General features: G+C 41.0%; 1 protein-coding gene across 1 annotated transcript in view; it reads left to right on the forward strand.

Moving 5' to 3' along the window:
* Positions 1 to 16,762, forward strand: part of LOC119431318 (claspin) — a 28,148-nt gene that overhangs the window by 2,692 nt on the left and 8,694 nt on the right. Inside the window, exons 2-13 of the mRNA XM_037698794.2 lie at positions 72 to 217; positions 986 to 1,342; positions 3,747 to 3,811; positions 5,188 to 5,409; positions 6,151 to 6,399; positions 6,963 to 7,120; positions 9,080 to 9,195; positions 9,927 to 9,967; positions 10,420 to 10,522; positions 12,927 to 13,067; positions 14,581 to 14,745; positions 15,754 to 15,875. Of these exons, the coding sequence (XP_037554722.1) occupies positions 195 to 217; positions 986 to 1,342; positions 3,747 to 3,811; positions 5,188 to 5,409; positions 6,151 to 6,399; positions 6,963 to 7,120; positions 9,080 to 9,195; positions 9,927 to 9,967; positions 10,420 to 10,522; positions 12,927 to 13,067; positions 14,581 to 14,745; positions 15,754 to 15,875 (1,762 nt within the window). The 5' untranslated portion in view covers positions 72 to 194. The remainder of the gene's footprint in view (positions 1 to 71; positions 218 to 985; positions 1,343 to 3,746; positions 3,812 to 5,187; positions 5,410 to 6,150; positions 6,400 to 6,962; positions 7,121 to 9,079; positions 9,196 to 9,926; positions 9,968 to 10,419; positions 10,523 to 12,926; positions 13,068 to 14,580; positions 14,746 to 15,753; positions 15,876 to 16,762) is intronic.

The following is a 16,762-nucleotide window of genomic DNA, read 5'->3' on the forward strand; positions in this document are numbered from 1 at the left end:
CAGTTCTACCCTAGCCAAACATTTTTTTATATTCTAACTAGCTTCTATGCTGTTTGCGGTTTGCACTGCAGAACGACGAATGTTGCTGCCTTATCACGAGCCTGAGAGGCTGAGCTTGAAGGATTTCCTTCAGCAAAGACGGAGTGCTGGATCGGAATCAAACTCGACCTGCAAGAAGGAAGAAGGAAACCGCCATGGCCACACTTCCAAGTTCAAGGTGTGCCTCCTTTCGACTAGTCAACTTACTTCTACCTTAATTCAAAAGAGTACGGAGCTTAAGCAAGTTCACGCGAATAGAAGAATGCCAGTGTTCGTGCCTGGGGTTTTTTAGTGAAAGGTAGAATTTCCGTAAGCTTAATATTGCGGTGCAGTGCAGACGACAAAGTACTGTGGGCATTTGTCTGCTTCTTTGTGAATACCTGAATATTGCCCTATATTGTCGCAGGTAATTGTCTTTGCGCTGCATCATGGTTCTTTTTGAGTTCTTGTGCCCATGGAACATGTATTATTAGCATAAATTCAAACATGAACAAGTCAGAAACGACTAGCATGCATTGTTGCTTTTCCAGGTTCTCCTGCGTCTGGAACAGTGGCTAATTAGTTCAGGCTCCGAAATGTATATGTGGGACTACACTATGCTTACAAACCAGCTACAGAGCAATGGCATGTTGCAGTCCATTGTGACTTCGCATAACGGGCATTCCGATCAGACTTTTTTTTCTGTTCGCATTTCAGTATGTGCTGATGGCACAACTTCAGTCAAATGTAGACAGAGCGCTCTTCGGAATGCAGTTACATCCATCCTAGCAGACATGTTGGTGAAATACATACTCATTTGGTGCTGCACAAGCAAAGTTGCAGTTACAGAAGATAAATTGCAATTTTATCGCTCACTATTGCTTGTTTACTTTTTTCTGGAGATGTAACATAAGATGTAGTGTTGCATCTGTGACATTTCTGTGGCCCTCGCTTTCTTTCTTCTCAGTGTCACTAGCACAGACCCACCGCTTGATGACTTGCCGGCTGTTCTTACTACACTCAATGGCGTGGAGGATCAGAAATGTGCTGAGGAACCCGTGATGACAGCGGCAACGCCCTCCGAAGAACAGCCGGCTGAGACCAGCCTTTCGTCGAATAGTGTTGAAAGATTAGAGATGCAACATTTATCTGCTAGACGTCGGCGGAATTTGGAAGCCATTGCTGCTGGCATAGTGCCTCGTCTCAGTAAGGAGCCTGTGATCGTTCTGGCAGATGACAATGGTGACCAGCCTGAAGGTGTGGACCACCTGCTGAAGCGGTTGGTGAAACATGCCAAGGTGGAGGACTCTAAGAAAAAGAAAGAGTGAGTTCCATATCTTAGAAATGAATTGGAGAAGCTTATTTTTTTTTATCTCAAATACAGTCGAACCTCGATATAGTTAACATGGATATAACAAATTAAGTATTGGATAGAACGGAGGAAAATTTATAATGTTTCTCGCTGATATAATCAATTTGCTTTACTGTTAACAGGACCATTATTAGCACACTTATAGAGCGTTTCAAAAGTAGTAATGAGTTTCAGAATGTTTCAGAACAGCATATAACAACAAATTCAACAACAATAACACAGAACAAACATATGCTATAATGAAGGTATTTCTGTATCGGATGTAACTTTGCTACAGTGAGGTTCAGCTGTATTTCAGACCTGTACCTGTATATTTTGGAGTTGTATGACGTATGATGGAGATATGAATGTGTGAAATGACTGCTTCTTTACACAGATGAGAATTTTCCAAGCCTGTAGCTGATGTTGCATTAAAAGTAGTGATGCAAAACTATTTAGTAAATTGACCATCAATAATGCTGATAATTTCTTTCAACTGTCGGTAGTAATATTGATAGTATTACGATAGTTTACTAATGTTTGCTGTGACAGCACTATTGGTAGCTTTGACATTGTTGACTGGCGATGTTCCAAACTATTGCTATGACTGTCAGTAACATTCACTTAAATCATTCTTGCAATACTTTTTTACCAAATAAGTTCAGTTATTTCGCTGTTGTCAAAACCCCGAATACAGCTATCCCTGGTACATTCATACTCATATCCAGCCAGCGTTACACCAGACCAACAGAATTACTAGATTTTTTTTATCTCTTAATGTAATAAAAATTCATTGCACCGCAGTTACACACACTTATATCGGCTTTCTTTTCATTCTGACTGAACAGTTAGACATGTAATTTAGTTGTGCGTCATCCAGGTGTTCTGGTGAGGAATGGAGCAAGTTTAATTTCATTTTATTCCCTCAACTTTCAGTCTGCTCCTCCTGTTTTAATTTATGTGCCCAGTGACTGATATCACATGCTTTTCTGGTGCTGACATTTCTAGAATCCACAAGTACTTCATAGCCACTTTAGAGAGCGGTGTTGCAGACTTTTGGCTTTGACCTCTATGCTGTTGATAGCACTTTAATAGTTCCTTTTTTTTTTCTTTTTTTATTATTGATAGTTCGATAGTTACTCATTGATAGTACTGTTGATAGTTTTGCATCACTAGTTAATACTCTTTTCATGTCAACACCTGTATGGTGCAGTTATCATTATGTGTAGCCTAGCTTAAAACATGATGCTGTTAAACTGCCAGGACAACTAATGCTAAGCTATTTCTGTAAGAGAGCAGGTACTGAACGCATGCCAGGCTTAGAAGAATGTTCGCCCTATTTTTAGGGCGCACTGTCGATTAAAAAAAAAAAACAAGAAAAAAACCTGAGACATTACTCACATCCTTAAAAAGTTTGTCGTTTGATGCCTGGTTGCTTACGAATACCTTACCACTAACAATTAAAAGCTGGTGTCCAGGTGCAACAGCCCCTGTGCAACATTGAACATTGGCTTCCAAGAATTTTGCTAAGAGAAGGATCCTGAGAAATAGTTCTGAAAAGCCTGAGGCATAAATATTTGAACTACATCTTTGCCACAGATGGCACAGAATCACATGACGGTTCTGTAACAAAAGTAGTTGAAAGATTGGTTATTCCATATGTTTTTCTGAATAGACTGAATAGCTGATGCAAGTGTTCTTTAAAAATTTTATGTTATGTAGCCATGCTTTCTGTTTTCTTACTTTTCTCTTTTGAATAGTGGCCCACTAACTGCAGCAATAAATTACCATAGTTAAATTGTAGTCTAGAAAGTCAAGCTGCCAATGTTTAGCTAAACATTTTGGACAGCTAACAGGCAGAATGATTTAATTTCCCTGACTTCAAAAGAATGAGGGAATAGCTCACTGCTTAAAGTCAGCGCTATAGACGCATAGCGTACAGTCGAACCCGGATATATCGAATCTGAAGGGGATCACGCAAAAAAGTTCGATATATAGGTAATTCGATGTATAAAATTAAAATTGTATGCAAAAAATTTCAGGGGGATTTTACTGCTGTTTGTTATACACAATAACTCGTTATATGTTGGTTCAATGTATCCAGGTTCGACTGCATGTGCGTACATTTGGTGAATAAATTTCTGTCTTTTCTTGTATTAGAGTAATTGTTTATGCATTTATGTGACGCTTCCTTTGCTTCTTTGTTATAACCAGGACAACTAAAGAAGTAAATTTGCATGCTTATGACCAAGGTACAGCGCTGAATTCAAGAGTTAGATTACTAATGAACATAAAGCAGTGCATAATGAAACTGATGTGGTAGGCTTAGCAATGAAAATTTCACACTTGGCAATTAATGGATCTTGTCTGATTTCAGGTCCATCAAAACAAGGGCCATTGTAGTGCCTGGAGTTATAGAAGAGTGCTCAATTTCAGAGAAACGTTCGTATCTGACTTTTCCCATTTAATTTTTGGTCAGAATGGGGGTAGCTAAGCGATGTTCTTGCTAGAAGTGAGGAAAGTGCAGCTTTGCTGAGTTGCAATGTAACAGAAGTATGTATAATGAGTTTGCTCGCTAATGTGCATTGTTTATAGCAAGTGAGAAGTTGGTCATGTAGACATTATGCATAGACATTCTGCACATTGCATCTGACTGCACATTGCACGACGCCTGCATGCACATGTCATGCACATTGCACAATATTGGGTAAATGGGGAGCTTAAAGTAGTATCGAAGGGCAGTTGGAAAAGCCGACAAGAAAGATGCTTATTGCTATTGTGAAACACCTGGCGTGGTGGCTTAGTGGCTATGGTGGTGCTGCCATTCACGAGGCCGCAAGGTTAAATCCTGGCCGCAGCGGCTGCATTTTTATGTCGAAATGCAGGAACGCCCATTTACCGTGCATTGGGTGCTCGTTAAAGAACCACAGGCGGTCAAAATCAATCCAGAGTCCTTCACCACAACGTGCCTCATAATCATATGGTGGTTTTGGCACGTAAAACCCCAGAAATGCTGCACAAGCCTGCTACAACTAATTATGTTCTTGTTAACAGCACGGCATTTTCACGATGACGGTACAATGCCCCCGGAAGAAAATTACAAAGGTTAACAAACAAGGACCTGTGTTCGCAAAACTTTTCTTACGTAAGGGTCATCCATGACTGGCCATTGACACGCGCGACAATCGTCTTGTTGTCACGCTGATTGTTGCCCTGACTGGCAAGCACTCAAACACCAGCCAATGAAAAGTGCTCTTATGTAAGAGAATTTGCGTGAACCCAGGCCGTGGCTTTTTACTCATGCACAAAGAATAGAGGATATGATATGGCTTAGTGTGGGCTGGTGGGCTAGCTTGCTAAACTTTTTTTTGGGCTGTAGCATAGAATAGATGACGGTTGCGAGTGTCTCTGTGTTCCTTTGTTTGGACTGCAGTCCAAAGAGGAGATCAGGTTCATCATCTATTGCTAAGCATTTTCAGACAACAATTGGGGTGCCATGTCACATTTCTGACTGGTCAATAGTTGCTTTCAGTGTTGTCAGCTGACAACTGTTGCAATACATCATGCTGCAGCCTGTGACTGAAGTTATACCATTGTGAAATTGGGATGTTCCTATTGAGCTGCTGCTGTCTTGATATTAGAGCGGGAATGCTGTTGATGCGAGCATCAACTTAAGTTCCGGTGCAAAAACAGAGGATGCATATTTAATTTAGGAGCCTGATCTGGGTACCGTGAAAAAATGTTTTAAAAAGAGGCAATAATAAATGAAAGGGAAGCAGGACGTGAGTTAAATTTAACACGCAATCATTTTCTTTCAGAGGTAAGCCAACGCTCACTCCTAAAGGAAAAGCTGTTGAGTAAAGTTCGACAGCAACGCAACCGTTCTCGAGAGCAGCGTTATCTGCAACACTGTCTGGACAACGAAGAACTCCCGCCTGATGCCGTTCAGCCAGATGACGCACCGAAGTCTCCATTGGCGCTCGCTGATGAATTCGAAGAAGAAGACAATTCCTTTTCTGATGATAATGACACGTCATCTGGTTTGTGTGATTTCATTTCTTTCATATATGTAGTTGTCTTCTTTAGCCACGACTGTCATCTTACAGCTTTTAGAATGTTCTTTTCATTGGCAGAATGGGCTCATGACCTTAAGTAATGTATTGCTGGTACTGTGGCAATCTTCATGCTCCCATTATAAAGTGAACCCAATGTAATATGCACCCTTCTGATCTGAAAGCATTTGACGAGATTTCAGTTTCAATTGTTGGCTGCAGTAGCCACATTTTGAAGGGAGTGGGATACAAAAACAGTCATGTTCCTAGGTTTAGGTGTGTGTTAAAAAAAGCCGCAGGGGGTCGAAATTAATCGGTAGCCCCCATCTGCAGTGTCTCTAGTAGCTTGTATATTGCGTTCCAATGTTAAACTCCTCAATTTTATTTTATTTGACAAGTTGTTATGTATTTAGAACTTGCTCCAGTGCTGTTCTTGTAAGTTGAGGTGATTCTAGCTGTGGGATGGACCCATAGCAGCCTTGCAGGGTGCCATTGGCATTTGTTGCAGCCAAAATAACCTAATAGTACAATGGAATCGCATAATTTTGAACACAAATAGAAATACTGGTCAGTATAAACAAACCTTAAAGTTTTGGTTGGCACTCTTTGTTTTGCTGCATTTTGAAAGACATGCAGCTCAAATGAAGCTTTTGGGTTATTCGATTAATTTGCTGTCTAAGTTTGTCATCTACAGTGTTTCCAGTTGAGCATTGTACTTTCAATCAACAGGTGGTGAAGAAGAAGATGATAAAAACTCAGACGATGAGGATGTGGTTCTCAAGCACAAAAAGCGAGCAAGCAGAATAAACCCGCTTTCCGACGATGAAGATCAAGAAGATGCAGAAGAGACCGAAAAGGCTTCCGCCGGAAATGTTGAAGACGAAGATGATGACTCCATTGGCGAGCTCCACCTTGAGATGCCCGCTTTTCTCGACACAGAGGATAACATTGACCAGCCAGCAACGGGCGATGAGAATTGTGAGCTTCCATTTTCTTCAATTCTTTGGCAGTATTCTGCACTAGACACTTTCAGCAAGTTTGCATTTTGCAACATTACTTTCAGAGTTTTTTCCCATCCATATTGTAACTTATATATCTTGTACAACAGTCTGGTGTTTCCCATTTCACCCGTTGTCCATATGCGCTGTATAAGTATGTAATCTATGAACATCAGTGTGTCTCAAGAAAAAGCATGTTCATGCAGTTACATAATAGGTTAGGAAATGTCATTTAATCGCTGCTTTGTTGTAATAACTTCAAAACAACTGTAGCAAGTCAACTACAGTGTCAGCCATGTGATTTCATTATACTTCCTATGCTGAATCATCATAATCAACTTAAGGCTAATATGGAAACGTTAGGTTTCGTGTTCCGCATACCTAAACAGGGAAAATATCTTTCTTGACCTTCATTTAACCAATAGTGGACAGAATTGGCAAGGCAGGAATATGTTTTTAATTTTAAACCCTGTAGCAATCCACTGCCTTTGGCTTTGCCTGAGTTGTTGAACATTTCCTCGCATATTTGTATTTGCATTTAAGGTACAGAAAGCTTCTTGGATGCCTCACAACTTGCAAACAGTGACAAGAATGCACAAACACCCCTGATTCGGAAAAGCAGTGCTGTGCGCAGTTTTCAGTCTGATGAAATGGAGCTGTTCAGCCCTCTTACGGGTCTTCCACGGACGCAGTCAAAAACTGTGAGTATTGTCGTGAGCTATTTACAGCTGGTCATTCACTTGCTTTTAGTGTGGTAGTTGTGTTGTCATTATTGTATCATCGTCATGGTTGTTGTTGTGTCATTGGTATGGTTGTCGTTATTGTGTCATCGTCATGGTTGCTGTTTCATCATTGCATTGTTATTGTTGTGGCGTCATTATGTTTTTTGTGGATGAAGCGCTTAATGACACAAAGTAAAAACAACAGAGGGGTAAACACTGCCTAAAAGTGGCATTAACCAAATTGATTGAGGAATATATAGTAAAGGAAAAAAGAAAAGTATGAAAGAGGGGCCACGGTATGATGGATGCTTAAGCAGATGAAAACCAAGTGCAAATGTCAAGGCATATGGCTGCTAGGTATTCCAGCAGAGATATGTGGGCCTTATACTGACAAAGCCCTGTCGTTATTTGCACTAGAATCCCTACGTTAGGAATGCTGATTCAACAAAATTTCCAGCACAACATGTTTTCTTTATTTCTCGTCAGAGTCCCATAAATGTGTCAAAGTAACCACCAGGCACCAATTTTGTTTTTGTTTGAACATTGTTTTCGTAGAGTAAGCCTGCACACTATACTTCTGAAATGGGGGGGGGGGGGTACATGAGAGCTACTCTTGCGAGTTCTGACAGTAAGAAAATGTTGACGACCAAATAAACTACAAGCATTCACATTCTTTGAATGCTCCTAAAAATTATGTTGGCAACAACCATGCAACAGTCGTGAAAGCTACATCACATTGCTGCTTTCCTGCAAGCGCAAGCAGGCCAAAATTGCTGATTTTTTAAACTAAAGCTCTCCGTCTGTGCCATTGCCTGTAACTTTCTTGTCTACAAAGTTCTACAGCTAAATTTCCTTATGAGCCCCAGCAATATTGTTGTGACAGGATTCAACAGTACGTTGTATTTACTATTTATTCGTTTTTACGTACTGCAGGGCCTTAACTAAGGTTATCACAGTGAAAGCCAACCAGCAATGCATTTCAAATTACAGATTACGGAGAACACTCTGGCATTCAGACATCCTTGTTACGGTAATGACGACATATTGCCAGGTTTTTGATTGTATTGCTGTATAGTAGGTCCAGGGAAAAATTTTGTACATATTTGAATAGGTCAGTGTGAACATGAAAGACAGATGTGTTTATTACATGACTGCTTCAATTTAGCAAGTCAAATACTTGTTCAGGAAAGCACGGCTACGTTCAAGAAAGTACAGAAGTTTCAAGGAATCAATATGGCGTCATTGTTACAGATAAGAGACCAAGAAGTGCTAAATACTAAATTTTCTGTTCAGCAGCGGCAGAAGTAACAAGTTATCTTTTTCCTAGGCAGATTCTACTTTATACTTGGCAGTCATGATATAAGATAGTAGTTTAGTTTCCTTTTAAGCTATTCACAGTGACAAGCCTAGCATATCCTAGCTTTCTGAGGGCTTTGCTACCAGCAACACTAATACCTTTATTATTGCCGGGAAAACAGAGGGCCACAAATACACAGCCGTGAGGTACTCCAGAAGCTATGCATGCTTCAGATGAGCTGCAAACGTTGAGCTGGGGAGAATGATTATGAGTGAAGACACTGAAAAAGAAACAATAAAATTATAACTACTGACACAGCCAACAGGTTAAGTATCAGTATGAGACTATGTTTATTAAAAATTTTAAAGCAGGTGGCTTTGCCAGAAGCTTTGGAAAAGTCTAAATGCTGCGTGAACCTAAGTCAGGAGCAGAATATGTGAATGGATTCAGCTAAACACATAACATTTTACATTACTTAGACGTTTGTTTGTTTGTTTGACATTTAGTTTCATAGAAGGCCAGTTCAGCCCATATAATAGAAAGTAACATGGCATTACATAAGCTTTTTCTTTTTCTTTCCTTTTTTTTATTTTTTGAGGATGTGTGGTGTATAATAAGAGTATTGTCATGCAATTGTGCAGAATACTCCACAGCAGGGAAATGCTTCTGCATCAAGCAGCTTTCAAGAGAGCCCAGTGTCCTCGACTCTTTCAAGACCTCGGTCCTTGGCTTTTTCTCCATTGACTGGAACTGCCGGGTGTGTTGCTGTTTAAGCGATTCCACTTCTGAAGATAGCAATTTGTTAAAGGCCAGCTGCAACAAAATTTTAGGCTGCATAAAAAGCCTAGTTTAAGATAGTAAGATAGTAAGATACAGAGTAGCCTTCGTGCGAGATTTTGAGTCTGAAATATGAGTAGATCCATCACGAAATACCTTCAAAAATAATCTTTGACACCAAAGGTGGCAAAAAAGAAAAAGGAAAGAAACGTCACCATTGCATTTCGCCCGAAGTAATGTAGAACTTAGAATGTTGAAAACCAGCACAGCGGCTGGACATGACCTCCGAGATAATGTAGAAACCGTAGCATGCTGAAAGCCTCAGAGGTCATAGTCTGAAGTTAGCATCACATCCGTTAACAACCAGATGCGTGCTTCTACTAGGCGTTAATTGAAAGATGCTAATAAGGAAATTAGACAATTACTATCCCATGCACATGGGTTACACATGGTCGCCGAGTGCACAGTTTGCATTAAAAAAATTATGAGCAGCCTCATGTTTAGTTAATGTGCTAGGTGATGGCCTATACTTTCACGCATGTTTTCTTTTCCGCAACATGTTCACAGACTTGTGAAGGAACCAAATTGTGTCTGTAAAGACGAATGACAGGATTTGCCCGATACGTGTAAAATTTATTTCAGCAAGTTTTTTAAAATTGTGACTGCGCTATTAAGCAGTGCCGACTGACCCATCTTTGTTACCTGTTTCAGGGCTTTGACAGCATGCAGGTCTTTACGAAGGCAGCTTTCAGGTAAGATACGAAAAAGGTTGGGGGGGCACCACGCAAGCACTTTGAATAGCTGTGTAGTGCCTCAGTGCATTGAGAGTGCAGACGGTGCAATGATAAAAATCAGTTAGCACTTTTCAATTGGCCTGAGAGCTTTGTGCCAATTTAGCCACTAAATTTCTGATTAGTGATTGCAGGATCAGACCGTCAGACAACACCTGTTAGGTTAATTTGTGTGTTGTGCGACGGTTCTGTTTGTTTGCCAGTCATTTTGAGAGATAGGTGATGATTGGACTGAGAGCTTTAGCAGCTTAATAATGGCAAAAAAGTAATCAAGCTGATGAAAACCGTATGCAAGGAGGTCGTCTTGGTGGCCTAGCTCTGATGAAGTTGGGCCACCAAGATGAAGCCATTTTTAGTACTTTCTCACCCTTCACAATTTTCTGAAGTGTGTTTCTTGTGTGTCTCATTCTCAGAGGACTACACGAAGCCCTGGGAAGGCAGCACACCTGCCCCTGTTAATCCGTCTCAAGACATGGATGAGTTGGTCGGCTTATGTTCCGGCAGCTTTGGAGCACGGTAAGCACCCTTGCTGTTGCATGGCACAGTCTTCGTTGTTTGTATTGTTGAAAAGTTGGTAGCTTGTGCTGCATTTTTTATACCTACATAAACATGTTGGATCAACATGGATTAGACTTATAAAAAAAGGAAAATTGAATGGTGGACTCCAGTGACCCTTATCTTAATTTGCAAGTTCACTTTTCTATGTTGCACATTTGTCCAACTAATGGCAGCACCAGTCATGGCTAAAATTAAAACGAAGTGCTGGCTGCGCATGCTGGGGCATGTCTCTTGAGCATGGTTTTGTCACAGGAGCCACATCTACGTTTTTCATGACAAAAGACGAGCAAACTGTGCTCGTACCCATTGATTGCAAAAAACAACTGCACTGCCATTAGCTTCATTGGCAAACTACTTCGCCAGGAAGCTAGTTTTAGTACAGTACAATTATGAAACGGGTCCAATACTATTGTGAACAGCAAGCTGTCCATTCTCCAGTCCATAAGTGACAGACTTCGTGAAACTTCTGCTTTTGAAAGCAGGCAAAGCAGGCAAAAAAAAGTAAAGTGGGCTTAGCAATGTGCGAGGAACACTACTGCTTGTAGACTCCAGCACTTCTGATCAAGAAGACAGCCCCTGCTCATTTGGTGATGGGCACATTCAGCACATTTCATAGCTTATAACGGTTGATTGCAGTGGAGCATGGACGTGGAGCCACGTAACTGCTGGTTTGACTCTTCATACTACATGCAATGTTTTTTCTTAATTTAAGAGGATTGTTCAAATTTTTCAGAATGCGTAGACACACTCATGCCATTTTCTAACTCAGAAATGCTCTTCACAGTAATCCTTTTAAAATTGTTTTATATTTTTGCAATTACAATGCGTGTGCTTGATACCGAGTGCATTGGGCAAAGAAAATGCTTTGTACATGATAAGTGTGTGCACACGCCAGTGGCGCACCGACGGGGGGGGATTCGGGGGTTGTAACCCCCCCCTGAGGCCGACTTAACTCCCCCTTTTGTTTAACCCCTTTTCTTTCCTTACGCATTTGAGTACTGCAACTAAGATGTAAGACGCGCAATCGTCTGCACACTCGCAAAAAGCGCATTTTTTTCGACAATTTCCCGTGAAGAAATCGAAATTAGTGCTGTTTAGATGGTATTGGCAAACTGTCAACCCCCCCCTGGCAGAGATCCTGGGTGCGCTACTGGCAGACGCACATGAGAACGGTCCCTTCTACTTATTGGTTCAGCTGAGCTCATCTTAAATGCTCGCAAACAGTGCAACTTTATGATGAAGGCACAGCCTTGCCAGCATCATTGCACTGCCACCATTGCATCATACTGTACCACTTAGCACATAAGATGTGCGAAGACTTTCACTTACAGAATATTGCTATAGACGTTCAGGGTTCACTCCTCCAATGATCAGGTGCCTGGTAACACTGGTGTCTTGGGCAATACAGTATCGCTTTGTAATGCAAAAATGCCCATGTACAGCTTCGCACATTTTTAACTATAGTGCACGAGCATCCATCACACGTCATTTTAGCACTTTTAAGCGGCGATAATCAGCGAGACCGGCAGAAGTACTCTCAGGCAGAGTAAGCACTCTCCTGTGCAAGAGTTGTTTAATGCGGTGTTCCCTTCAGGAGGACGCTCGACCATATTATAGTGTTCTTGCACGATATAGTTAAAAATGCGGGAGGCTGTACATGCTAAGGAATCCCAGCTGGTTTAAGTTAATTACAAGCCCCCGCCATGATGCCCTCAGCATCCATGCATTGCATAGGGGCATTAAAACCCTACTGTTCAATTTTTTTTTCAATTTATTTAATTATATTTATTATTGTACAAACCTACATCACCCCAAAGGCATTATTGTAGGGGGGTTCAATTACTTCCTAAAGTTAGCATATTGTTAAATTAGTAATGCAAACGACAGGAATAAACATAAACAATAAACAGTCATGTAATACAAACGACAGGGATAAACATAAACAATAAACAGTCATGAATCAGTGAAAAGAAACAAGCACTTATAAAAGATAACATTTATTTCATGCAGTTTTGGGTTCTACAAGCGACAAGTTGTATACAATCGGTACATGACAAATACTGGTTCATTAAAAGGCATTTTCAGCAACATTTAGAAAATCCTGTGATTGAATAAGATCAATTGGCAACTTATTCTAGTCTTCGATTGTATTAGAAAAAGAAAAGATTATTTAAAAGTGTTATTCTTTGTTTGTAGATTTTGTTTGTGTGCATGTGTGTATTACAGTTCTGATGCGGTGTTCTGGACTGGAACTGACGGAAGAACAGATTTTATTCTCGTGAATGCTGCAGTACTTTGCTTGCTACAAGCTTGTGCCCTTTATCCAGCTTTTGTATATGTCTTGCATTTCTTTTCAATGCAGTGCTCAAGCTGATGAGATCGATGAAGATGAAGAAGACTATGACGTGCCCGAAGCCAGCCCTGGTGAACCAAATGAGGAGGACGTCGGAAATGACAGTGAAGTCGAAGACATTCCTGCTGCAAGAGAGCAACCAGCGCTCAAGTAAGTTTTCTTAGTGCATTATAGCTTGTGAGTTTTCTCACACATATCTGGTGCTCTCAATCATTTTTTTTTTTTTTTAGTTCTGACAGATTCTTTACAAATTTCATGTAGTATTATAGCTCAGTTCGCCCTGTTCAGGTGCCCACTGTCTGAAGAGGTGAACATTACTTGCAGGACAAATTGAAATGCCCAGACGTCTGATCAAAAAGATTCACTCATTTGTTTATTTAAATGTTCACTTTAAAGAATGTGTTGCATTTGTGGAATTGAGACAGAGCAGGGGCGAAGTCATGTCTGCTTAGGAATCCTGAGACTAGCATCACTTTCGAGATATCCGTGTATAAAATGTGCTACGAAATATTGGCGTTCCAGTTAAGTTTCTCCGAAGCATCCCTCTAGCAGTTTGGGACGACCTTAATGGTAACTTCAATGCATTTCTTAAGCAGAGTTTGGGGACAGATATCTCGAACTTAGTGCTAGTAGTATGTATTAGCATTTCTGCTAAGCAGATTTCTACTAAGCATTTCTGCTAAGCTACAGCTCAGCAAAAGCTGGTGCTGTAGCTCAGTCGTAGAGCATCACATGCATAATGCGTAAGATGTAGGTTCAGCTCCCACCTGCGGCCACACTCAGTGACAACAATGACGTCCTATGGATATCCTAGGGATGTGTCCAATGCGTCGTGTGGACGTCCCTCACAAGACCGTTTGGCCGTACTTTCCATGTTCTGCGGACATCCCTTGTATGTTTGTGAGGAACATCATGTTAGTACATGCATTCTGCATGTACTGCGTACATTTTACAGACATATGACAGGGTCTTTTGCAAAGAGTTTGCCGTAATGTCAGTTACGGTCGCAGCACACGCTGTGTGACAGATGTCCGGACCATTTGCACCATTTTGAAAACAAATAAGACACCCACCGGACATACAGGACATCCACCGGATGTCTTATTTGTTTTCAAAATGGTGCATGGACATTGGGACGTGATTACGATGTCCTACAGACGAAATGTTTTCACTGGGTAGACATTAGGACATGATTTGGTTAACCTACGGACGAAGTGTTTACACTGGGAAGTCTGTTTTTCCACTTTCATTTCCTTATTATGTCTACATTTCAATTTTCAAAAGATGTCAATTAATAGCACTTACACCTTTCTTGGTTTTATTGTCTGCCGGCTTCATATGGTTTACAAACAAGACTGAGGCCTTCAGTTCCCATATTTCTTCTGACTCACGGAAATACAGTTCAGTCGAACTAAATCTACCGTAGCTTATTTCTCGCTGATATAAGCTTGTAACGAATATGTGCTTCAAACAAATATTTGATATAACGAATGCTTCTTCGTGTCAGATGCGACTTTATTATAACGTGGTTCAGCCATACTATTACTTTACTGAAATAGCTGTGTGACTTATGTTGTTGATGCGACATAGTGCTCATGCATGCTTTGTGTTTGTCTGTGCGACGCTAAAGAATTGAAGCTTAAAACATTTGTCCATGATTCAGGTTGCAGGACTTCTTTGAGGACGAGGCCGAGCTTTCCGGAAGTGATGTTGGAAGCGACGGTGAAGACGAGGACGACGATGAAGGTGTGCTGGCGGACCTCATAGCTACGGAGAATGAGAAAGAAGACACTGACAAGATCCGGGAAGAAATTGGCCGCTTCCATTTGTGAGTCATCTTTTGACTGTCTTTGCAAATTGAATCATTTAGTGCATCTAGGGCATGAAACCGTGGTGGAAAGAAAGCATACGAGTGTCTGCTTACCTTTTAGTCTTTTCTTATTATTTCATTGGTGTTGTTGAAGGTGAAATATTAGTACTGTTTATGTAATAGGCTATTTAGGCACTGTTAGAGCTTGCAGTTGTGAGGTGGTAACTTATTATGGTAAAACAAGCTAGGGTTTGACAAAACAGCTTTTTACATGGACACACGCTCACACGCAATCACTTTGTCTGGGAGGTTCTTTTTAGAGTGATTGTGTGTGTGGGTGTATGTGCATATGCAGGTGTGTTTTTTGCGCTCCAATTTGTTTTACCGTAATAAACACTTTGTGACCATCACATTAAATGCTTATGATCAATGGTACTGTTTTATAAATCAGATGCTCTTTTGCAGTCTGGGCTCTGGTAAGAGCTCAAGTTGCTTCACCCAGACGTAGTGATTGAGTGGCTATTTTTGTGGCTGAGCAAAAATATCCACTGAGAAATGGTCATGAGTTCAATTCCTGGCTGCATTCCAATGAAAGCAGAATGAAAAAGTGCTCGTGTACCACGCTTTCCATGCATGTTAAACAATTGCAGGTGGTTGAAATTATCACAGAGCCCACCACTATGGCCTTTTTCATAGCTCGTGCATCGCCTTTTGCCATTGAACCCTTCGAGATTTAATTTTATATGTTTGAATTGTTCTGTTCCGGTTGGATTATTACTTTAGACATGTATACTCCTTGTCTGGGAAAGTTCCTTTTCCTCAAATTCATGACGCAAGCATTGTGTCCTGGCAGGGTGCAGATATTGGCTTGATCGATGATGCTGCAAACAGCGTGCAATATAACAGGGGCATTCATCTTTATCCCTTGTTTGTTTCTATGCGAGTGCCTGTGTTTTGTTCTGCAGCGTCTGCTTGCAGCGCATTGTATTGTATCTTGTGATTCTGAGTTGCTGCATCGTTCTTTAGCAAGCAGCTCCTCGATGAGGACAAGCGCGAGTTGAAGATCTACCAGGAGCTGCTCTTGGAAGACGGTGACCTCCACTCCGACGGTGCAGGGCGTCAACGACAGTTTCGTTGGCGAAACTCAGGTACGCATACCATAGTGCTTTGGCTGAAAGTTGAGCACATCTTCACTTTCTCAGTGTCTATTAGATAAGTGTATTTGCCACCTTCAACCAACTGCAGCTTCTCTTTAAGAAAAACAAAGTATGGCAGAAACCACCTGGAGAAGGTTAATTGTTAAAGCCAAGTGATAGCTTCCCAGTAGATCTGAGATATGCTGCTTGGGATACATATTGGTTAAAGCTCTATTGGTTAATGCCATGAGGCATGTGGTAACTGTCGAGTATTGACATCTAAGAGTGCTCTTGGCAGGTAGTCTACAGCTTCGCTGTGTAATGAGACAAGAGTCATGCTGATATATTCACATTGCCTAAACCTACGGTTATACCATCGGACATGCTGCAGCCAGCTCCTTGTGAAGTGTTACCTGTGTTGCAAAGCACTTTTTTAAATCCTGCATTCATGTGCCAGTGCTCCAGCATAGCATGTCATGTGCAACAGAGGAATGCTGTGTGTGGGGGGATTGCAGTGCACCAGTTCTGCCGTCTCTTTCACTGCCCGAATCGGGCTGCTCAGACATGACACGGCGAGTGTGGCTGGAGTGTTCGCATAATTGCTGTTGCACACACACACACACACGCACGCACAAAGTTGAAAATATTTGCTGGCCAAGTTGTGCCAGATGACTGTTTTTATGTTGGATACTGTGTGTGTTTACATAGACCTTCTGAGTGGCACTGGTTTACTGATGTTGTTACGATCTTGTATCTTGTTACAGAGTAATTAGTGTTTCCTATTTTTGTATTTTGCTCATTGTTTCTATTCTCTACGTCTGGTTTCATTCTTTCTTCTGTCTAAATTATGCCCTGGCCGGCAGTACGTATCAAATAAAATTAATTAAAACAAATAAATA

Source organism: Dermacentor silvarum, chromosome 10 (assembly GCF_013339745.2).
Source record: "Dermacentor silvarum isolate Dsil-2018 chromosome 10, BIME_Dsil_1.4, whole genome shotgun sequence".
Lineage (NCBI taxonomy): Eukaryota > Metazoa > Arthropoda > Arachnida > Ixodida > Ixodidae > Dermacentor > Dermacentor silvarum.